At 57.4% G+C, this 23,794-nt stretch overlaps 1 protein-coding gene and 2 long non-coding RNA genes across 4 annotated transcripts in view; 2 read left to right on the plus strand and 1 right to left on the minus strand.

Annotated features, from left to right (window-relative positions):
• PCSK6 (proprotein convertase subtilisin/kexin type 6) overlaps positions 1–5,066 on the minus strand; it is a 169,146-nt gene extending 164,080 nt beyond the window's left edge. The window contains exon 1 of one of the 2 annotated variants that reach the window (XM_051822269.2): positions 4,756–5,066. In XM_051822269.2, the coding sequence (XP_051678229.1) occupies positions 4,756–5,046 (291 nt within the window). In that variant the 5' untranslated portion in view covers positions 5,047–5,066. The remainder of the gene's footprint in view (positions 1–4,755) is intronic. The other variant, XM_008269785.3, reaches the window with a different exon arrangement.
• Positions 5,067–5,193: 127 nt separating this feature from the next.
• Positions 5,194–6,391, plus strand: LOC127483734 (uncharacterized). The gene is made up of 2 exons (XR_011380433.1): positions 5,194–5,423; positions 5,696–6,391. It is a non-coding gene; the product is annotated as an uncharacterized lncRNA (long non-coding RNA).
• Positions 6,392–11,142: 4,751 nt separating this feature from the next.
• On the plus strand, positions 11,143–13,099 carry LOC138844531 (uncharacterized). The gene is made up of 2 exons (XR_011380438.1): positions 11,143–11,745; positions 11,980–13,099. It is a non-coding gene; the product is annotated as an uncharacterized lncRNA (long non-coding RNA).
• Positions 13,100–23,794: the final 10,695 nt, after the last annotated feature.

A 23,794-nucleotide genomic window follows, 5' to 3' on the forward strand; every position in this document is an offset into this window, starting at 1 on the left:
GCTGTTCAGGAAGAGCCACAAGAAAGCGTCTGTGTATTTTCAGTCCTGCCGCATTTTATTTTTTAACGTTTCTGATCTATGGTTGGCTGAAGGGGAGGCTGGGGAACCCGCGGATAAGGAGGGCTGATATACACACCAACACACGAGGGGCTTCCGAAAGTCCACGGGACACAGAATTAAAGGGTACATTCATTTTGGAGCAAAGAAAACTCCCGAAGTCCACGGGCAGTTCTCCCACTGTGTATGTGTTTCGTGACCTTTTTGAAGAGCCCTCGTAGGCACGGACTTCAAATTTTTCACCCCAAAATTAGCTCACCTTTTAATTCCACAGTCCATGAAAGTTCTGGCCTCCCTGTACGTGTGTCTGTTGTGAATAAGAACAGTGCAGTTCAAGTTCTCCTCCCAGTCTCTGCCTCTCATTCCCCCCTCAGAGGTGTGCAGGAGACTCGCTGGGGCCGAGGTGGCTGCCCCACCAACTCCCAGGGCAGCTCGCTGTCACCTCTCAGGGTTTCCTCTTCACTAAACTCCCCACCCATATACTTCTCCATTTTTCTACCAGGCATTTATATTTTTCTTAATGATATATAGTTTTTAAAATAATCTATATACTAATCTGTACAAATCTTTCTTCAGTATTACTTTTTAATACAGATTTGTTTATTTGAAAGACAGAAAGCGGGAGAAGGAGAGAGGTAAGGGAGGGGGAGAGGGAGAGAGAAAAAGAGAGAAGGAGAGAGGAGGAGAGAGAAGGAGAGAGAAGGAGAGAGAGGGAGAGAGATGTTCCATCCACTGGTTTACTCCCCAAAGAGCCACAACAGCCGGGATTGGGCCAGGCCAAAGCCAGGAGCTTGGGTCTCCCATGTGGGTGCAGGGACCCAAGCACTTCAGCCATCTTCCACTTCTTCCCCAGGTGCATTAGCAGGGAGCTAGAATGGAAGCGGAGCAGCTGGGACTGGAACTGGTGCTCAGATGGGATGCTGGCACTGCAGGCAGTGGCTTAACCTGCTACACCACAGCGCCAGCCCCTATTTCTTGCTTTTTAACTTTGTTACAATACCTTTGTTTATATAAAACTTCTAAAAGCATCAATTGTTTCCTTTGTTTATTTGTTTCCTCTGGTACCTTTTCTTTCCTAATGTCATAAAGGTATCCCACACGGAGATTTAACCCTCGCTGGAATTTACTGCGAACAGTTCATTCTCCCAGTACAACTTATTAAGCAGTCTACCCTCCCCCGTCCATCTGCAATGATTCTGCCCAGGCGTCCCCATTCACGCTTGGGCGGGCATCAAGTCCCCTGAGGACTAGACTGGGCCCGTGCCCAGTGACTGTGACCACAACTTCATTCCTATTTCTGTATTTATTTCCAAGGCAGAGAGACAGAGAGCTCCGATCTGCTGGTTTACTCCCCACATGCTTACAACAACTGGGGCTGGGCCAGGCCAAAGCCAGGTCCCAGGAGCTCCATCCAGGTCTCTCCCGTGGGTGACAGAGACTCAATGACTTGAGCCATCACCTGCTGCCTCCCAGAGCCTACATCAGCAGGAAAGTAGCGCAGAGGCAGAGCCCAGACACGGACACAGCCATCACAAGTAGCATCGTAACCCCTACGCCCAACACCCACCTCTCCTCTTTTTTTTTTTTTTTTTTTTTTTGACAGGCAAAGTTAGACAGTGAGAGAGAGAGTTATAGACAGTGTGAGAGAGAAAGGTCTTCCTTCCATTGGTTCACTCCCCTAATGGCTGCCATGGCCGGCGCTGCGCCAATCCGAAGCCAGGAGCCAGGTGCTTCTCCTGGTCTCCCATGTGGGTGCAGGGATCCAAGCACTTGGACCATCCTCCACTGCCCTCCCAGGCCACAGCAGAGAGCTGGACTGGAAGAGGAGCAACTGGGACTAGAACCCGGGGTGCCAGCGCCACAGGCGGAGGATTAGCCAAGTGAGCCGCGGCACCTCTCTTCTTTTTTAGACCTGCCCAGACATTATTCTTGAACCTTACTCTTGAACCTTACTCCTCCTTGCAAATTCTAAAATTCATTTGTGCAATTTTATATTCCACATAAAATCCTGCAACTGAATTCCATTGAATTCACACAGTAAGTAATGATTATATTCTTGAACATAATATCTCTCTCCATTTTCCAGACTTCCTCCTTTCAATCCTCCCTTTAAAAAAATCTCAAAATCTTCTCCACACACATTTCAGTGTTTTCAGATTTATTCCAAAGTATCTCAGAGCTTTTATGCTAGGATGGATTATAACATCTTTTATTCCCTCGGATGTTGCTGCTGTACAGGTAGCTACGGGTGGCCAAGTAATCCACTAACTCATCTCTCTTCCTTGTTCCAATTCTCACTCTCTAGCTACACTCAGATCATCTGCGTAGTTATGTCATCTGTTAATAATGACATTTGATGCTTCCAAACTTCCGTTGTATTATCTGGAATGAGATACAGAGGAGTAAGAGGATGCAATCTTATCTTGTGCCTGGGGACGTGCATTTTTTCCATCGAGAAAGGCCCAGAGCCTTTCTTAATTCAAGAAAGATGAACAACAAGAAAGGCGAATAACCCAGAGGGTGAACTGCATCAGGTAATCCGTTGTGTGATAGAAAGAAAAACAGTGAAGCCAGCCGGAGCGCACGGATCCCGGAGAAAGCAGGGCTCTGACTCGGCAGCGACTCACACTAGCTGCCCCTTCCAAGAGGGGGAAGAGACACGGCCAGAGGACACGGCAGGAGACAGCAGGCAGGGGCACACTGCCGGCGCTGACACACGCTTGCCCTGTGCAGGCGAACGGCCGTCCCCCCTTGTTTCACTTCCAGGCGCTCACCTGCAAACCAAGGCTAGTCTGATACGCCTATGTCTCGTAGGATTCACAAAGTCTCCTGGGTGTAAAAAGGCAGTGAGGCTTCCAAAGAGTTCTTACTGAGCCGGCTGAGTCTTCCACACGGGCAGTGCTCTGAGAGGTGGGAGGGACGGCTGGGTTTGGAACAGTCTCAGGTGCTCCTGGAGTGATCACAAACCAACCTTGCAGACAGCACCTTTCCCCATCCAACTCATTCCTGGGTCTGTGGAAGTGGCCAGGCACGGGGTCCACCCTGACTGCACCCAGGCCAGCCGGGGCAGGGAGGAATCTTCTCTCCCCCAGGCAAAACCAGGCGTGCGCTTCCGGCACCCGGCATGTTCATTCCCAGGGCCCAGAACCAGGGTGGGGTGGGGTGGAGGTGGGAGGGTAACCACTCCTCTGCCTCTCACTGGCCACGTCCAGGCACCCACAGCCCAACTTTAGCTCCTTCCTGCTCGTTTAATTATAGGAGCCAGAAACGCAGCCCTTTGTAATTTCCCGTGCACTGGGAGAGTCGCTTTCAGCTGAAGACAAATTTCTGGGCCACCTGGGCAGAGCAGGGACGTGTGGCAGGAGCCAGGGGCCCCAAGCCAACACCAGCAGCACCCACCTCCCTCTGGACCATCAGCCAGGGCAATTTAGGAGAACAGAGAGAAACAAAGGCAGAGTGGCCCAGAGGCCACATCTTGGCCCACAGCCCGTCTGGGGAGAGTAAGTGTGTACCCACACATTTCACCTCACTCACTGTATTTCACACAGTGGCACAAAGTATGATCACATTCTCCCGCCCGGGGCAGGACTGCGCCTTCCAGAGGGCACGGCGCCCATGGGCTCATCCCCATGGGGCCTGGCTGCAGAGGGCTTGTCACTCACGGCAGCGCGCGGCACGCTCCGCAGGCTTTGCCAGAAGTGATGATGAAACTGAATTTAACGCGGTCTGGCACTGGTGCTGGAGTCCGCAGGCGCCTCCTCCCCCCGCCACTTCACTGAGCGCCCCGAGTGCAGGTTGGTTGGACCCCTGCGCTGGGCGCTCTCCTTGTGGGAAGCACACTCCACCATCCATCCGGACCCGGACCCAGACCCGCGCCTTGGCGGGGCTGTGGACTGGAAAGCGCACCTGCCAGTGCCCAGGACTGGTCCCTGGCTCAGGGGCAGCACTGGGGCGAGGTTGGGGGTGGGAGTCTGGCCCTGGTTCTTCACGGAGGGTCAGGTCCAGTAGCGGCCACACGGAATTTGGCATTCCACTGTCACCGGCGCTACGGACCAGCAATCCGGCAACTGACTTGTCCAAGGCCACACAGCTCAGAGGCAGGGGGCTGTCCCCCATCCTCGGCAGAACCCCAGAAACAAAGCAATCTCCCTGAGTGCTCCGAGCGGTTTTAAACGCAGGGTGCCTGTCCCCAGCCAAGGGGGCGGCTGCTGGGACCTGCGCTGCGCCGGGAGCACCGACGTCCCAGGGGCCGAGCCCCGCGCACGTCGCCCGGAGCGAGCGGCTGCCGGAGCGCACACGGGGCCCAGAGCCCCGCGCCGCCCGTCGAGGACAGAGGGGTTGGCGGGGTTGGGGCTGGGGCCGGGAGCGGTGCGGCGCAGGGAGTGCGCCAAGGACCGAGCCTCGGGCAGCCGCCGTGCCCGAGACGCTCCCACTCGCGCGCGGCCCGGCAGGTGTGCGCGCCTGCCCCTGCTTCCGCGGCCACTCTCCCGAATGCCCTGCCCGGGGACTGCGGCCCGCGCGCCAGGCCTGCGTGGGCGCCCACGCTGGCCCCAGGTCGCCCCGCCAAAGCCCGCGCTCCCCAGCGACCGCCCGCGGGGGGCCCCCGAACGTGCGGGCCGAGCCGTCCCGGATGCCTTCCCACGCGCGTGCCCGCCGGCGCCGGGAAAGTTTGCGGCGCGCGGGGCCGGCCGCACTCACCTGGCCCAAGTTGAGGTAGCCGTGCGCCGCGGCCACGCGGTCCGCCGCGGCCGGGCCGCCCAGCACTTGCACTGCCCAGTGGTTGGTGTAGACGGGGCGCGGCGGCGGCGGCGCGGAGCAGGCGGCGGGCAGCGCGAGCAGCAGCAGCCAGCGCCAGGGACGCGGCGCGAGTGGCCGGAACCCGCGCCCGCCGGCGCCCCCCTCGCCCCGTGCGCCCGCGGCGGCGGCGGCGGCGGCGGCGGCCCGGGGCGGCGGCCGGGGCCGGGGCGCAGGCGGCGCGCGCGGAGGCATGGCAGCGGCAGCTCGCGCGGCGCCCGGGCGGCGAGTGCGCCGGGGGGTGGGGAGCCGCCTTTTAAAGCCGCTCCGCGCCGGGAAGCGCCGCCGCCGCGGGCGGGAGCGAGGGAGGAGGAAGCGGCCGCGGCGCGTTCCCGCCTGCGCGGCCGGCGGCGCCCCTGGGCCCGCGCTCGTGCGCCGGGTACCGGCTGCGCCGACCGCGGCGGGGGAGGCCCAGAACGGTCCCCGCCGGGGTGGCCTCCCCGCCGACTTCTGGGACCTTCTGGCGCAGGACAGCCCCGGGGGTTCTGCCAGGAGCTCAAAGGCCCCGGGGGCATCTCAGGTGCGTCCCGCGTTCCCCAGAGCAAATGCCAGAGGTCGGCGCCACCCCACAGGTAAGGCACCTGGGAGGCCGCACTCACCTGGTGGGGCTCCCAGGCCCAGTGGCCTGCCCACGTCGGTAGCCGACCCGATGGAAGGCGCCCCGCGGACTGGGGCGGAGGCACCTGGCAGGTTACCTGGGTGTGGGGAGTCCCTGGGGAAGCTGGCTGTGCGGGAGTCCCCGGCCCTCCCCTTGGCGGCTGTGTGATCCTGGCTAGTGCCTGGCCTTGTGGGGCGCGGGCGCTTCACCTGTAAAGTGGGGGTGACGGTGGCATATACCCCACAGGCCGTCAGGATGACGTCAGAGGCCGCTGGCGGTGAAGGAGTGTTTTGATGGGGCCAGGCCTGCCGCGTGCTGGGTGTTCACGCACCCAAAGCGCTGGGGAAAGGAGTTGCCTCGTGGCTACCCCTGCTGGCTGGAGCAGCCCGGTATCTGGTAGATATTTATCCGAGTGCACGCAGGAGAGCGGTGGCAACGTCCCCGTGGTGAAGAAGCCCGCACCATGGAGAGACGGAGAACCCCAAGAGTTAGCTTTCTTCTCTTGTCCCTCCCAGACCTACTGCTGCCAGCAGGCCCGGTGCGGGAAGGGAGCCTCCAGCCTCAGTGCACTACGAAAGCCGAAAGCCGAAGGAAGCTCCGTACCCAGGAGCAGACTTGTTCTGAGCGCTTGCAGAGGCACTGCTCTGGGTGGGCATTGGCCTGGCCGTTAAGCTGCGGCTTGGGAGTCCTGCGTCCCAGATCAGAGCCTGGGTTGGAGTCCCCACTCGGCTTCCACTTCCTGCTTCCAGCTAAGGTGCACCCGGGAAGGCTCAAGTAGGCGGATTCCTGTCACCCACGAGGGAGACTTGGGTGGACCTCTCCGCTCCTGACTTCAGCCTGACCCAAGCCCAGCTGCTGTGGGCATTGGGGGGAGCAAACCAACAGATGGAAGATTCCTCCTCCCCACTATCTTTCAATCAATAAATGAATTAAAAAGAAAAAGGATTCACGCTGGATAGTGCGGCTTGGCAGGTGGAGGTGAGGGGCCTGGAGCAGGGGTGGGGATGGGACGGGACGGCAGAGCCAGGGTTCCTGAGGCCCTTCCCAGCCTCCCTCTCAGGAGCCCTGGGGTTTCGTAACCCACATGACTCATCTTTTCAGCAAGTGTGAGTCATTCTAATGGAGGTAGGGGAGCAGGGGGTGTGGTGGGAGGCCCCACCCAGATGAACCCTCCTCCACAAGGGCTCCCTTGGGCAAGCGGAGTCTACCCCCTGGTCCCTCACCCCTGCAGGGCGCAGGCACCCCTGTGGTCCAACATACAGCCCGGATGCCTGCAGTCCCTGCCCATCTGGGAGCCACGTGGCCCCAACTCAAACAGGTCGGCCTTGCAGAGGAATGTGCCACACCTGTTGAGCAAAAGTACCAGAACCTTCAACCCATCTGCCGGTGTCGCCTGGAGTGCCCGGCCAGCTTCCTCTTCCGCTGGGAGGAAGGACCCACTGTCACTTTCAGTGATCCACTGGGGTGAGTCCTGCCGCCTGCCCATCTGCTGGCCACGCTGTGCCTGGAACTCATCCTGTCTTGTACTCCTTCCAGTAGGGGGTACTTCAGAAAGTCTGTGGCAAACAGAATTAAAAGATCAGTTGACTGTGGTGCAAAACTCTGTTGAAACCCCTGCCTGATCTTTTTCATAATGCGCATTTTCGTGAGTGTTTTGAAGGCCCCACGTGAGGCCTGCTTCAAGATAATGCGCGCTGCACACCATCTAAGTGATTAAGGCTCGCTCGTGCTTCCCAGGGAACACCCCCACAACAACGGTGGCTTTGACAGGCAGAGATAAGGGTTTTTCCATCATCATCTGGAAGATTAAGGGATCAGCCTGCCGAGCCGAGAGGAGGCCAAAGCCCATCTGGGTTTTCATTTGGAGGGATCTGAGTTTATCGTGTTATGGAGTCTGGTCCTTTGAAGCTCAACTTTGCACTCGTCATAGAAATGCTAGGGCCATCTCGGGGCCCCGGCGCTGTGGGAAGACCAGGATCCCAAAATGAACAAATGTCCTAACCCGGATCGCCCCCTGTGGCTTTCCAGTTGATTCCTACAGTGACAGGAGTAGCTCGGTCCCAGGAGCAGCAGCCCTGTGCGTTGACAAAGGACCTGCAATAAAACGTGGCTTGTCCTCCTGTCACCCTCGGGATGGCCCTGGAGGGCCGCACGGCTCTGGGGAGGGGTCCTGCTGCCTCCCTAGACCTGCTACCGGTTCAGAGATTGTAGAGAACACGAATAAGGAAAGGTAATATTTATGCTAACTTCTTCCCCAGACAACAAGGAGCTGGAAGAGGCTCCAAGAAGAAGTTACTGAGCTGTGTGTGGTTGCCATGCCCATGGCTGGCTCCTTTACAGCAAGTTAGGGCGACCCAGCTGGGGCCCAGGACAGCACTGACACAGACTCTGATCCAGAGATTACCTCCATGGAGGCAGTAGCCACTTGATGGGAAGACTATATTTTTGAGATCGTGCTGGGTTTGGCAGGCCAGGGTGGCGTCCCTTGGAGAATGTTCCACGGGCACCACCTTTGGGATCCCAGAGCGGAACACGTACAGCGTCAGGCTCTGGCTGACCGTGGCAGGAATGTAGCTGCCCCCTTGCCTGGTGCATTGCACTGAATCAGCACTCCCCGGTGGGGTGGGGTGGGGTGCGCAGAGCTGCGTGCTCTGTCTGCTGGGCTCACGGGTGCGTGCGTGTGCGTCTGTCCTCCATGCTGCCCTAGTAACTCTCAGGAAGCAACTCACCATGGCTGCTTTGCACTTACCACTGCCTGGACTGAACCAAGTTCTTCCAGCGAGGCTTTGTAGTTGCATCTGCCGGTGCCTGGGGGACACCAGCTCCTGGTACCCCTGGGGACATCTGGGTAGTGTCCCTCCAGACTGGGAACCAACTTACAGCCCCATGGTCAGTCCAGGGCCTTTCTCCCTATGTCTCTCTCCCTCTAAGAGGGCCAAGGCAGGAACCAGGCAGCTCCTGTGGGCCCTGTCTGTGCCCTGGGTTCATGTTTCATTTTCTCCTACACAGACGGTGTGGCCTCTCGTTGTTCCAGCTCTAGAGACAGGCACCTTCCACCGTGGAAGCTTCTCTTGGTAAAACCCAGAATAAGCACGCGTCGTCCAGGCAAAGGTGTCTTAGATCTGATGGAAACTGGCGGCCGCCCAGGCAGGTTGCTATAAAGACACCTGTTGAACACTGTCCCACGCACTTGCCTCCGTGCCCCTCGTGGCTGCATTGACATCCCACAGAAAAGAGAGAGCAGAGTTGGTGTGTTTGTTTCTTTCCATGAAAGTCTGTTGTGACTCTTCGGGTACGCAAAGCCTCTTTCTAAAGCAATCCCCTGGCTGGTTTGCATTCTCAAACATGATGTTTCTATCCGGAGAACCTTGGATGCTCCAGGCTGCCCAGCACTCAAAGGTGACATACCTGATGCAACTTGGCGAGCCACTCCTTAGGGCTGCCTGTGCCACCCACGGCCCGAGACACACCTCAGCGACAGGAGACGCTGACACAGACCTCTTGCTCAGCAAGTGGGCCCGAGACAGGGAGGGCCGGGGACAGACAGGCTCTGCCTTCCCATCCCTCACCTTACCCTCCTGTTCCAGAGAACTCTTATCAGGCTCAGCACTCTACAAGCCGGGGGGACCCCAGCCAGGCCCACTTTTCCTCTCCTTTTCACCCCCTCCCCACCCAGATCCCCCTCTGCTTCGAATGTGATTTGCCCCCTGAGCATTCAGCATGTAGGAGCTTAGCCCCCAGGGTCTTAGACTGAGGGACTCCAGCCGCGGTTCTCGGCCATGGACCCTTTAGAAAGAGATCGGACTCGGGCAGGTACCTGGTGTGGAGTCAGCAGCACTGAATCCCGGTAGCTTTAGAAGGAGAGCGACAGACACAACACCCATGCCTGCTGCCTGTCTTTTCTCAGCCAGCAAGAGGCTGGACCAGGGAGGCCGCCTGGCCTTGGACTGCAGAACTGAGAGCCGAAATATCTCCCTGCTATTGCTCCTGGGAAAGCAGCAGAAGATGGCCCAAGTGCCTGGGCCCTAGAGCCACTGGGAGACCCGGAAGAAGCTCCTGACTCCTGGCTTTGATTAGTCCAGCTCTAGCCGATGCGACCATTTGGAGACTGAACCCACAGATGGAAGATTCTCTCTCTCTCTCTCTCTCTCTCTCTCTCTCTCTCTCTCTCGTTCTATCGCTCTCTCTTTCCTTCTCTCTGTATTTCTGCCTTTAAAATAAAAAAATAAAATCTTGGGGCCAGTGCTGTGGCGCAGCGGGTTAAAGCCCTGGCCTGAAGCACCGGCATCCCATATGGGCACCGGTTCTAGTCCCAGCTGCTCCTCTTCCTATCTAGCTCTCTGCTATGGCCTGGGAACACAGTAGAAGATGGCCCAAGTCCTTGGGCCCCTGCACCCACGCATGAGACCTGGAAGAAGCTCCTGGCTCCTGGCTTCGAATCGGCGCAGCTCCGGCCGTTGTGGCCATCTGGGGAGTGAACCAGCAGATGGAAGACCTCTCTCTCTCTCTCTCTCTGCCTCTCCTATCTCTGTGTAACTCTGACTTTCAAATAAATAAATATTTAAAAAATAAATAAAATCTTAAAAAAAAAAAGCCTGTGAAAACTGCTTCTCTTGCTAAACAGTTATCCTGGAAGTTGTAACTATCAATGTTTTCCTCATAAATTCCCACATGGAATTTAGTGTCAAGCAGGGAATTTAGGGGCAAAAGCAAACAAACAATAAAAACCTGAAGCTTCCTGAAAACGAGAGCTTTGCGGTTTATCTGCTTCCCCTTTTTGCTTTGGCTTCCAGGATGCGCAAAGCTGCAAGTACTGGAAAACCCACAGTGTTTATTTCTTCCTTGCAGCAGCAGCCCTTGGTTACAGAATACTAAGACGCCCAGCGAAAGGGAGCACAAACAGTAGACACAGCTCGTTGTTTCGGGGAGAGGAATTTGCGGAAAGGTGGATCCGGGGTTGTTAATTCCGCTGCTGGTGACACTAGGCCCCCAGAGAGCTCTTCGCTCCGTAGCCTGGCTTCCCCTGCACGTTCCGGGATGCCTGCCACAGATGGAGCCTGGGATCCCGCAAGACGCCTCCAAAGCGGGAGGGCTGGGAGCACCCTTCTAGGTCCCTTAGGAGGGAGACGCCTTGAACCCCCAACCCATTCCCTCTGGGCTCCAGCACTGGGGCGCAGACACAGCCCCTGCTGCCAGGGCATCCTGGAGGACAAACTGGGCTCCCGGGGGCTTCACCTGCTCTGGGCTCCCCCCCCCCCCACAGCCCCTGAGCACCTGCTGCCCCGGGTTGGGCACAGCCAGGATTCTGTTAGCACCAGGAGCCCCCCCCCCGGGGCAGGGGCAGGGGGGCTGCCACCTCCCCCTCTCTGTGACTTTTCTGGGGCGCTCATACAGGTTGTGCTGGGCTCCAAACACATGTTTATGGAAAGGACGGAGGAAGGAAGGGAGGAAGGGGTGGGGAGGGAAGAACACAGGAAAGTGAGGGGGACAAAGGAAGGGGTGCAGGGAAGGAGGCTGCCGTGCTGTTCAGTAAAGGACACAAATCCGCCACCATGAACAGCTGAACTTGGACCCCTCCCCCACGCTCCACCCCCGCCCCCGCCCCAATGAGGGTCAAGTCACATCCACCCAAGCACAACCTCCTACTCCCACAGGGCGGCTCTGGGGTCCCTTGCCCAAGAATCTTGTCTGGCGGGAGTTGGAACTTGGGCTGCCTCCCTGGTCAGGAGCTGGCAAGGCAGAGAGGGGGTGGGTGTGCCCAGCTCTGGAGAGAAGGGCTGCAGTGGCGTCCAAGGAGCTGAGCACCTCCCGAGAGCCCCGGGAAAGCCGCGTGGGTTCTTCCTGGCAGTTCCTATGGCTGCCTCTCTGCTTCTGCGCCCAACCCAGGGAGCATCGGGCACAAACACCATCGCTGCCCTGCCTCGGTGCCCTGCTGCCCTCCTGACCCTCACATCCTCCCCTTCTCCTGGCCCCTTGCCCTCAGCTCCCCTACCTGGCTTCCTTCCTGCCCTCCCTGCCTCTTCTTCATTCCACTTTCTCTCTCTCTCTCTCTCTCTCTCTCCTCTCCTCTCCTCTCCTCTCCTCTCCTCTCCTCTCCTCTCCTCTCCTCTCCTGTCCTCTCCCCCAGCCCCGCCCCTGCACAGCCAAGTTTCTGGAGACTGCATCCCTCAACTCCCCATCAGCTCAGCGCCTGCACCTGTGCTGCACAGAGGTGATGGAGAAGCACACCACCCAGCTGGCCTCGCGCCACTGCTCGGCGCACGCCTCTCCTCCCAGCGATGCCTCCTCCAGCCCAGGTGGGTCCTCACTCTCACCCACAGCCTGGCTTCCTTCTTTATTTCTTTCTCAGAGAGAACATTCCCCACCCCTCCCCCCTGCACCTGGCCCTGGCCCTCATCCTAATGGAGACCCAGTCTTCATCCCAACCCGGTGGCAGGCAAGGGCGCTGTACACCACCTCCACACTCCACTTCCTCTGCTGAAACCGTGACGCCCTGTACGGCTCCCACCACTCGCTGTTCTTCCCTTTAGAGCAAAACAAAACTCAAAGGATCTGCCACCGCCAGCGGCCTCAGTTTCTCTCATCTGTTGCCTACAAACCCGCTTCTGCAGAGACGTCCCCATGCAGCCCCCACCCAGCTCTCGTGCCCGGCACCCGCAGCCTGCAAGGTGCTGAATCCAGGCGTTGGTTCTCAGTGGGTCTTGGGAGACCTGCCTGCGGTGTTTGACCTCAGGGTCTGGTCCCCTGTGACTTCCGGCCCCGCCTCCTGGTTCTCCTCCCTCGGGCTCTGTTGCTACTTCCTTCCCAGGTGCAGGGAGCCCCAGCTTGGTCCTGGCTTCTCCACATCCCCCCCCCCCCCCCGATGGTCTCAGTCTTTGTAGCTTTACCTGCCCGTGACCTGCCGCTCACTCCCACGTGTGCTGCTGCTGGCTTGGACCTGGACAGCCGACACCTCCACGGGGACGTCTAAGGCGCTTCACAAACACTGAGCTCCTGACTGGATGCCCCAGCCCACCCCAAAGCTCCCCTGCCTCCTCCTGTCCCCAGCTCCGCCCGTCACAGCCAGGGCCAACTGTGGCCTGAGGCCATCTGTACTTCCCACACACCCAATGCCCAGGCTGCTGGTGAATCAGGGGCATTCTGCCTTGGAGTCCATCCAGAGCCTGGCCGCTGCTCACTGGGCCCACAGGCCGAGCCTCCTCTGCCCTCAACAGCCTCTTCTTTGGCTTCCCTGTCCGCCCTCGCCCCTTCATCAGCACGCATCACAGAGGAGTGTGTGAAAACAGACAACCGGGCCAGTGCTGTGGCGCAGTGGGTTAATCCTCTGCCTGCGGCACTGGAGTCCTATATGGGCGCGGGTTCAAGTCCTGGCTGCTCCACTTCGGATCCAGCTCTCTGCTATGGCCTGGGAAAGCAGTGGAGGATGGCCCAAGTGCTTGGGCCCCTGCACCCACGTGGGAGACCTGGAGGAAGCTCCTGGCTCCTGTCTTCGGATTTGTGCAGCTCCAGCCGTTGCAGCCATTTGGGGAGTGAACCAGCAGAGGGAAGAAGACCTCTCTCTCTCTCTCTCTCTCCTCTCTTAATCTCACTGTCTGTAATTTTACTACTCAAATAAATAAATCTAAAAAAAAAAAAAAAAGAAAAAGAAAACAGATGCCAGCTCGGGCTGTTCCTTGGCTAAAAATTCTTCCGTGACTTCCAGGCTCATGCAGAGAACGATCCCAAGCCCTTCCAGGTCCCACAATCCCACATGATTTACCCCCACCCCAAACACACAGACACACACACAGATGCATGCACACACAGTACACACACGGGTACACGCATGCACAACACATGGGTGCACACATGCACACACAGTACACGCATGCATGCACGATACACACAGTACAAACAGGTACACATATGCATACACAATATACATGGGTACACGCATGCGTGTACACACATGCACACACACGCACACACACTCAGTGGCGCCTGCCAGATGCTAGAACATTGAACAGGATGGCCAGGGCTTCCCAGAGGAAGTGCCTTTTAAGCTAAGTTTGAAGAAATAAACAGGAAATGGCCTCCGAGTGGACCATCCGTCAGGTGTCAGCCAGAGAGCAGAAGCCGCCCTCAGTGTTCTCCGTGGAAGGGGCAGGGGACTCGCTGGGGGGCGGAGGAGCAGCCCAGGCGCCGCCTCTCCCGGGTGGAAGCATCCACACAGGGCACCCAGGTGGGCCAGCTCGTGCAAAGGCCCGAGGCAGGAGGAAGCTTGCTGGTGGACCAGGACACAAGCGAGGTGGCCAGAGGCCAGGCCGGGACAGCTTTGTCAGCCTCGGCGGGAGTCTGGACCGAATCCCAAGAGGAATGGAACGCAGAGGCGGGACACTCCCATGCCCCGGCCAGCCTGGCCTCGGCGGCTGCAACCTAAGTGTACAGCAGCCTCGCTCTGTCTGCAGAAGGCCACACCCCGGTTCCTCTCTGTCTCTTGGCCTCCCCAACCCAGACCACCTGCGCCAACTCCCTCACCCCAGGCCCCAGCCCCAGGGGTTCCCTGTGAAGCTCACGGAAGTGACCCAGCCCCGTCCGGACTCTCCACCCCTCCTGCAGCTCCTGTCCAGCTGAGATCCTGCTTGTGCTTGGACAGTCACTGTAGCTTCCCCAGAGCAACCCCTCTGGCTTTGGCCACTGCCCCCACCCCCCAACCTGCTGATGGCTGTCCAGCCCCACAGCGCGTTTCCTGCCCGCGGGGGTGGAGACAGAACCTGGGGCCTGGCCCACAGCAGTTAGCACTGTCTTTGTTGCTCTTCCTGCCCCACCACAGGGCCGCTGGCTCTTCCCAGGCGGACTGGCCATGCAGGCCTGGGCGCCTCGGCTCTTGCTGTCTCCTCCCTGGGCATAGCTTTCTCGGCCCCCTCCTGCGCGCTCACCTGCTCCTGGCAGGCTCACGCTGTAGGCGCCCTCCGTGCAGCCTCCTTAGCTGCAAGTCCGCCTTGGGGGTGGTGGAAGCCCTCGTGGTCAGCTCAGTGCCCGCAGACCCCGGGGTCGGGTCTCAGCTGCTCTGCAGCTCTAGGGGCTGCCTGCGCTCTGCGGGTGCTTCACTTAGAAGATGAAGCCTCACCCCGGGGAGCTCGCCCCACCCGGTCCTCAGGCAGAGACTCTGACCGATCTCTCCCTGCAGCGTCTCTCAGGGCCTGGCTTCTCCCTCCGCTGGGCAGAGCAGTCCAGGGAGAGTGCTCAGCAGTGGGACCACCAGGGCGTTGGTAGTGAAGGGAGGGTCGGGGCAGAGAGGGCTGGGATGCTGTCAGCTGGTTTTTCAAAATCCAGTAGATCCCCGAATTTTTCCTAGAAATGTGATGGCCAGGGGCTAGTGAGGCATAAAGAGTTAAGAGCGCATGGGACATCAGCATCAAGTCTCGGTTGCCCACTTCCTATCCAACTCCCTGCTAGTGGCCTGGGAAAGCAGTGGAACATGGCCACGTTCTTGGACTCCTGCACCAACAGCGAAACCCAGATGAAGCTCCTGGCTCCTGGCTTTGGCCCAGCCCTGCCCAGGCCATTGTGGCCATTTGGAGAGTAAACCAGCAAATAGAAGCTCGCTCTCTCTCTCTCTCTCTCTCTCTGGTGTGTGTGTGTGTGTGTGCACGCGTGTGTGCCTCTTTCTCTCTCTGTAACTGTGCCTTTCAAATAAATAAGTAAATCTTAGATGAACTCTATAATAAGTAAAGCGTCAATTTCACTTCTTTAGATGACCTTTCAGGTGCTCTACAGTTATCACAGATCAGGGAGAACATATGGGATTTGTCCTTTTGGGACTGGCTTATTTCACTAGGTATGATGTTTTCCAATTGCATTCATTTTGTTGCAAATGACTGGATTTCATTTTTTTAACCACTGTGTAGTATTCCATGCTGTCTATTCCCCATAATTTCTTTAACCAGTCTTCAGTTGATGGACATTTGAGTTGATTCCATATCTTAGCTATTGTGAGTTGAGCTGCAATAAACATGGGGGTGCAGATAAATCTTTCATATGCTGATTTTATTTCCCTTGAGTAAATTCCCAGGAGTGGGATGGCTGGGTCGTATGGTAGGTCTATACCCAGATTTCTGGGGTATTACCATACTGTCTTCCACAGCGGCTATGCCAGTTTACATTCCCACCAACAGTGGACTAGGGTACCTTTTCCCCACATCCTCGCCAGCATTTGTTGTTGTTGATTTCTGTATGAAGCTATTCTGACTGGGGTGGGGTGAAACCTCATTGTAGTTTTGATTTGCATTTCCCTGATGGCTGGTGATCATGAGCATTTTTTTCATGGGTCTGTTGGCCATGTGGGTTTCCTCTTTTGAAAAATGTTTGAGCCCTTGGCCCATCTCTTAACTGAGCTGTTTGTTTTGTCATTGTTGAGTTTCCTGAACTCTTTATATATTCTGGATAGTAATGCTTTATCAGTTGCATAGTTTGCAAATAATTTAGTTTTTTACATACTATTTGTTGAACTCTTTACTTGGTATAGACTTAATTTTATGTGTATAAAGTTAGTTGAAAATAAATCTTAGTAAAAAATAAGAATGGGAATAGGAGAGGGAGGAGGAAGAAGGGTGGAAGGGTGGGTATGATGAGAAGAATCACTATGTTCTTAAAGTTGTATTTATAAAATGCATGAAGTTTGTATACTTTAAATAAAATGTTTCTGAGTAAAAAAATCTAGAAAGGAAGGAAGGAGGGAAGGAGGGAAGGAGGGATAGAGGGAGGAAGGGAGGGAGGGAAGGAGGGAGAGAGGGAGGGAGGGAGGGAAGTGATGGCCAGCTTGAATCCTAAGCATCACCCCTCTGAGTTATTGTTCCTCAACAGTTTCCTAAAAGGGCAAAGAACAGAAGCTCTGTTTGTAGGTATCCGGGAGCTGGCAGAAGCCTCTGGGGACAAGCCCTGGGTCTCAGCTTATTCTGAGCACCCCTGTGGCCAGGGTGAGCGTCCAGCTTCCTGAGCGCCAAGGGGTTTCAAGACAATCAGTGCATTAAGTGAAACGGAGGGCATGGACGAGGCAAGGCTGGGGACCCCAAGTCTCCCGGAAGCAAGACACGGAGCAGGCAGGCTCCTCCGCACCCGCTGCAGGGGTCTTCTGCCGAATTTAGCCTTGCTTCCTGGCCGATTTCCTGGCCGATTGCCTTCGGGGTGGCCTCGAGTGAAAGTGGAACCCGCCCATCAGCTTGGACGGGGCTCCTCCACAGTGGGTGAGACTCCCACAGCCCTTACTGGCGCCCGTGAGTGAGGCCAGCCTGGGCCGAGGCAGGCCGACGGCAGGACTTCCCAGAGGGCGGGAGTGTCAGGTGGAGGGGGTGGCAGAGGGTGGTCCCACACCCAGCTCCATTTATAGCTTGCAAAAACCCCAGCCGTTCCTTATCTTGCTTGGATCTATGTGGCGAATGTAAAGCTTCCCCAAATCCTCCGAGGCTTTTTATATACTCCTCGCTATTTATAGTCTAAGCTTCCAGTATCTCCAGCCCAGCTCAAGTCGCTCCCAATATGCTTGCTGTCCACGCCAGACTCTCCCTGCAGTGCGACAAGCCCCTCTCCTGCTCCAACAGGGTCACCTGCCACGGCGTCCGGTGCCACTCACTCATGGGGGCCTCAGCAGCCCCTCCCACTCCTGCCTTCCAGGACTGCCATTTCTCAAAAGCTGGGCATGTGGCGACCAAATGATGCTGTGACTGGGGCCAGTTCCTTTAATTTTTCTCTTTCTCCCCTCTGAGCACTCTCTCCCTCCCTCCTGGCAAAGGGAGCTTAAGTTAGAAGCCAGCAGAACAACAGGGCAGCGTGCACAACCACGGCGGGCCACAGATGGTCACCAGCATCCAGAAGCAAGTCTAACTCAGGCCTCCCCTTCGGTGGGTGGCAAGTCTAGAACCTTCTCACGGTCTTTCAGTGCAGTGATCAGTTCTTGCCATGGTGCAGGGCAGGGAAAGACCTAGCAGGCAGTGACACGCCAGTCCTGTCCCACGGAACAGGCAGGGAAGGGTCCAAGCAGGAAACTTGCCTGGGCAGGAAGATCAGGGCAGAGTAGCCCAGTGGTTAGGGCAGAGGTTCTGGAGCTGAACCTCTGGGCTCTCATTCCAGACCTGCTACTTCCTAGCTGTGTGACCTCAGGTGAGTTCTGAGCAAGAACTGGACATGATGTTCACGTCTACCTCCAATGGATTGGTAGGGATAAATGTTCCTCTTGTGCTAGGTATCAAAAGGCAAAAGCTGGGGCCAGCACCGTGGCTCACTGGGTTAATCCTCAGCCTGCGGCGCCGGCATCCCATATGGGCGCTGGGTTCTAGTCCAGTTGCTCCTCTTCCAGTCCAGCTCTCTGCTGTGGCCCGGGAGTGCAGTGGAGGATGGCCCAGGTGCTTGGGCCCTGCACCCGCATGGAGACCCAGAGGAAGTACCTGGCTCCTGGTTTCGGATCGGCACAGCGCGCCGGCCGTAGCGGCCATTTGGGGAGGGTGAACCAACAGAAGGAAGACCTTTCTCTCTGTCTCTCTCTCTGTATCTGTAACTCTACCTGTCAAATAAATAAATAAATAAATCTTAAAAAAAAAAAAAAAAAGGCAAAAGCCTGGGCAACAGGGCCAGCGTCGGGCTCAGTGGATTAAGCCACCACTTGAGACACCAGCATCCCATATCAGAGCGCTGGTTTGAGTCCCAGCTGTTCTGCTCCGATCCAGCTCCCTGCTAATGCACCTGGGAAGGCAGCAGAAGATGGTCCAAGTGCTTGGGTTTCCCGGCCACCCACATGGGAGACCCAGACGGAATTCCCGGCTTCAGCATGGTCCAGTCCTGGCCATTTCGGTCACTCGGGGGGTGAACCAGAAGATGGAAGATCTTTCAATCTTGATCTCGACCTCTGTCTCTGTTTCTACTCTCACACTACCTTTCAAATAATTGAATAAAATTTTTTAAGGCTTTGGCAAGATCTGATTGCTTCCTGTCTATGTAAATGGTTCTGGAGGTCTCTGTGTGTGTGTGCCCTGGCTGGCCAGCCCCAGGGGGAAGCAGCCTTGCATCTCCCTCCAAGGAGACCCTCTGGCAGCTACCCCCCCCCCCATCTCCCAGACCCAGAAGGGCCACACGGCGCCGGGAGCCTCAGCTCCTTCCTGGAGGTGCCAGCCCAGAAGGGGGCACCAGGCAAGGAAGAGTGGGCGGAGGACGTCACAGGGTCCCCATTGTCGTTTCTAAAGCACCTTGTGCCACAGCTCTCCTCCTCCCATTTGACAGACAAGAGAACCCAGGCCCAGAGGGTGGCAGGGCCTGGCCCAAGGCCTCCACCTGCTCGACCTGTCAGGGGTAGGGTTAAGGGTCAGGGCTGCGGCAGGCCGAGGTGGAGGAAGGCCCAGAGGTTCCCACCGCCTCCTGTGGAGCAGGAAGACCAGGAGGGGAGGGGAGGCAGCACTCTCCTGGGTCCAGCCCCAGGGCAGGAGGACCAGGGCCCAGGCCAGGGAGATCAGAGGCCGCCTGCAGTATCCCCATCCAGGGCTGGGTTCTGTCCCAGGCGCTCCCTGGCTGGGGAAAAGACCTGCTCCCTGGGGATCAGCAGGCCGCACTGTTGCCAAATCGAGGAGACAGTGGCCAGCCCGTGAGCCCGGCTGGGAGCCACCTGTCCAGCTGCATACCTGAGCTGCCTTGACCTGTCTGGGGGCTCAAGGCAGTGAGTCCCTGGGGTGCCAGTGGAACTGGGCTTTAAGGTGGAAAGACCCCAAAAGGCAGAGTGTGGCCATCTGAGGAGGCAGATGGGTGCTTTTGATGAAGGGCAGGTCCCTGTGTGTGCCAAGGGTCTGCCCCAGGGTGCATTTAGAAGGCGCCGAGCCCTGGCCAGTGGCCTCCGCAGTTGGTTACGGCTCTTTTCACAAAGAGGCCGGGAGCCCCCTCTGCAGAGCTGCAGCCACGTGCCCGCCAGCTTGGCCATCACATATGAATATTCTCTTCAAAATAAAAATTATGGTGCACTTAAGACGGAGCATGTTATGTCAGCACCGGTGATAAGACAATTTATTACTGTCTACAAAAGAAGGCGCTCACGGTGTGCTGGGAGCTGGCTCAGCGGGCTGTAAATTAGGAGCCATTCACTCCCCGGCAGGAATAAATCCCCCTGTCAGTCACAGCTCTCCCCGTGGCAGGCTGGCCGCAGCAGGGGGCAGGCAGAGCCCTGAAGGACAAGTCCATTACCAGAGCAAGCCCAGCAGAGCCGCCCGCCCTGCTGCCCGGTGTACCCTCCCACGTGCACGCCTCGCCCACGGAGGCTGCCAGCCACGGCTTTGAGACGCGTGTCCTTTCTGACAGGAGGACATCACAGCTGTCTGTGGCCTGCTCTCAGGCCAGACGGAAAGGAGGGAGGAGTCCCGAGAGACAGGGGCGGCATCGCAGAGGGGAACCCCCGACGTGAGGACAGCTCTCTGCACCCCTCCTGGGCTGCCTTTCCCACGCCTGGATGCGCCCACAGGTAGAGCTGCTCTCCCCGGGAGGTGGGGGCTTCCCGTGCAGGGAGGGGTCCAAGCAGGTGCCGGGAGGGCGCCTTGCCTGCTCCAGGGCCATTCAGTGGGCCTGGAAGTCAGGGAAAACAGGGCCAGCCCGCCCACCTGCTCCCATCCTGCCTTCTTCCTTCTGGGAGTCTCAACACCTTCCAGAAGCATCCTGTGCAATTCTTCCGTGAGGGCGGCACTCAGAGGCATGGCTTCCTGTGGCTCTCAGTGCCCGGGACCCCCTGGTGCACGCCGTCAGCACACAACGGGAACAGGCCCCTGTGTCTGTGGTGTGTGAGGTGGACTTCGTTGTCTTTACGGCAGAAGGCTTAGCCGGCAGCATTAGCAGAGAAATACTAGATGCCCAGGTACATCTGACTTTTGTTCAAGAATGAGAAATCTTTAGCATAAGGATATCCCACACAATTTGTGGGATGTACTTGCACTGACGAAGTTACTTACCTGTTACTTGTCTGAAACTCACACTGACTTGGGTGACCTATATTTTTATTTGCTAAATCCGGCAACCCCAGTTGGAGGGTGTCAAACGCCCAAGTTGGCATTGGGTAGGGAAATGCATCACTAACATATTACAAATGAGTGACAGGCTGTGGTTTTGGTTTAAGCTACTGTTGTGGCCAAGAGTCGAAGCAACTCATGCCATTAAAAGTGTCTGGTTGGGCTCAGATAGAGCCCACTGGGCATCCAAGCAGATCAAAATAAAAAAAATAAATAAATAAAGGGGGGGGAGAGAGAGAGAGAGAGAGAGAGAGAGAGAGAGAGGCCGAATGGAGCAGGTGGGAGGCCCGAACTCTTATGACTTCAGGCAGCCATGTTCCTGGGTGGGGCTGGTTTTCCCTCCACGCACATGAGGGAAGCTTCGTGAGCTGGTACTGCAGGAAGGGTTGGGGACCTGGGGAGGAGCCCCTTTGCCTGCCATTCCCTCTCATCCTGGTCTCACTGGGCTCCGGGCCTGGGAAGGACAGCGCTGCGAAGGGCTTGCTCCCTAGAACAGGGGTGCCCAGGCATCCCGTCCCCCAACACTCCTGATGGCTTCTGTTTCATCTTCGTATTCCCAGCTAACTTGTCCTCGTTGAGTTTTCCTTTGGGTCTTTCCTCCACGTTCTTGCTACTTATCCCCCCCACCCCGCCCCATCCAGGTTTTCCTGGGGGTCCGTGTGGTCTGTGTTCTATGGGGGGGCATGAGAGCCCCATAAACAACCCACCACGAATTCCCAGTCTGCCCCAAGAGCCCAGGTGCCCACCAACCTTGCCAGCATTGTGTGCAGCGAGCAGGTGGGAACGGTGGTGAGATGCACTTGGCACGGGAGACATGGATACAGGCCGTGGGGGCAGAGAGGAGTCCAGCCCGTGAAGGAAACATCAGCACCCCTGTCTTCCGGCTCTGAATGCTAGAGTGTTGAGATAAAGGGGTGAGGACGGGGAGGAGGGCCTGTTTTGCTCAATAACCTGTGAACTGTAGTTCAACATTAACCAGCCCCTCTGAGGGTCTACGAACCATGGCAGTGCTCCGCCAGGGGTTAAATTGTACCCGCAGCAGAATACTTCACCAAAGTGTTTTCTGATTATTTAAAAGTTGATTATTCATGGCAGCCGCATATGGTCGTGTTGTACCAGCTTACCAGCTACAGGGGTTTTTTTAAATATTTATTTATTTTTTGAAAGAGTTACACAGAGACAGAAGGAGAGGGAGAGGGGGAGAAAGAGGTCTTCCACCCACTGGTTCACTCCCCAGATGGCTGCAACTGCCAGAGCTGCACCAATCAGAAGCCAGGAGCTGGGAGCTTCCTCTAGGTCTCCTATGCAGGTGCAGGGGCCCAGGGTCTTGGGCCATCTTCTACTGCTTTCCCAGGCCGTAGCAGAGAGCTGGATCGGAAGTGGAGCAGCCAGGACTCAAACCGGCACCCATACAGGATGCCAGTGCCACAGGCAGAGGCTTTACCTGCTACCCACAGCGCTAGCCCCAAGCTACAGGTTTTGACCAAGGACCGTTTCTCTTGGTTGAGAGTGGGCTGCCCCCGCGGCCTCTGGACCTTGAGTTCTGTTCTGTCTGATTTTGTGCTTTGGGCCAGAAGAAAAGGATGGATCAGGACAGAGAAGCAGGTAACAGGCTGCGCCCAAACAAACATGTTAAAAGGCAAAGAGCTATGGACATGTCACCACCTTCTGCTGGCAGCCCATAATCAGAGCACTTTTCCAGCCGGGTGGGCCTGCAGCGGCATCGTCCCCACTCCCTGCTCCACTGGGCAAGAGGAGCTGCTGCTGCCGCACGGGCACGCGGACAGTACTCCGTCACGGGCTTGCTCCCAGGTTGTGGCAGTGGGCGTCTGGCACCGTCTGGACAGCACAGAGGCGGCCCGTCCAGGCCCAGAGCAGGACCGCTCTGCTCTGTTCTCTTCCGCGCATGCAGCGTGTGAGTCCGTGCAGCTTGTTATAAACGCGCTCCAGATGGACACCGCCCACCGCAGAACGCCTTCCTGGGAGGGAGGGCCAGGCAGAGGGCTCCACCTGCCACCCCGAAAGGAAAGACGGCCAGAAGGCCAGGGAGCGGGCAGCAGAGCGGCTGTGGTGAAACTGGCCGGGTCTGGTGGAGAGGATGATAACGAAGAGACTTGAAGAGTCAGGGGAGGGCGGGACCAGATTGAGGGACACGCAGGGGCCTGGGGAGTACGGGGTGTTTACAGAGGACACTCATGGGACCCGGTGGGCCGAGGGGAGGCTCTGTCCTCAGCGTGGGCAGCGCCTTCCGGTGGCCTGAGGCCAGGAGGACCAGTCCTGGATCAAGGAGGCATTCCTCTCCACACCCCCACCCCGCCCGGAGCCGTGGCACCCCAGCCCCTCTGGACCTAGGACTGACAGCAGCAGCACATCCACTCCCCACCCGCAATGCCAGGTTCCCAGGCCTTTTGGACACACCAAGACTCACAGTGTCAGCTTCCCGGGTTCCGGGACTTAAGACTTGGACTGAGCCGGGCTCCTGGAGGGTCTCCAGTTCACAGGAGGCTTGTCCAGGGCTCCTTGGCCTCCTGAGTTGTGTGAGTGGATTCCAAGTCATCCCTCAAACCTCTATCTTTCTGTATCTGTATCTATCTAACTACCCACCAATCTGTACTGTCCATCTATCATCTATCAATATCAATCAGCCATCTCTATCATCTACCATGTATATCTATCTATCTATCTATCTATCTATCTATCATCTCTTTCTCTCTCTCTCTCTCATTGGCTCCCTGGAGAACTCTGGTAAATACAGATGGCTGCATGCCTGGCCATACAAGTAAGTGATCTGTAGGCATCTGCCACTGCCCTGAAATACAGATCTGGTCCAGGGGGGAGCACTCCCCTTCACTGATGCTGAAAGCCAGGGGAGCCCGGGCTGCCCGTGGTGTCCCTGCACTGCACGGCCATCGGGGTGGGCTGTGAGTGTGTGCTCTGAGATCACACACAGCCATCGGGGTGGGCCCGTGAGTGTGTGCTCTGAGATCACCCACAGCCATCGTGGTGGGCCCGTGAGTGTGTGCTCTGAGATCACTGATGGCCATCGGGGTGGGCCCGTGAGTGTGTGCTCTGAGATCACCCATACCAGGGGCTTCCTTCCACCGTGGTAGGGGGCAGAGAAGGGGAGGTGCCAGGTGGACGTCAGAGGACCCACAGAGCAGTGGCTGGCTGTTTACACATGCACACACGCCATAGGCGAAACAACACCTCGTGCCCACTGTAAATGTTTCCTTAATTTGGAGGCTGGAAGTGCTAATGAGGAAGGGGCTGCTCCCACCCCCTGGCCAGGCCACCACCCAGGAGCCTGAGAACAAATGATTGACAGACGCTGAAT

The sequence above is a fragment of the Oryctolagus cuniculus genome, chromosome 12, assembly GCF_964237555.1.
Source record: "Oryctolagus cuniculus chromosome 12, mOryCun1.1, whole genome shotgun sequence".
NCBI classification, from domain to species: domain Eukaryota; kingdom Metazoa; phylum Chordata; class Mammalia; order Lagomorpha; family Leporidae; genus Oryctolagus; species Oryctolagus cuniculus.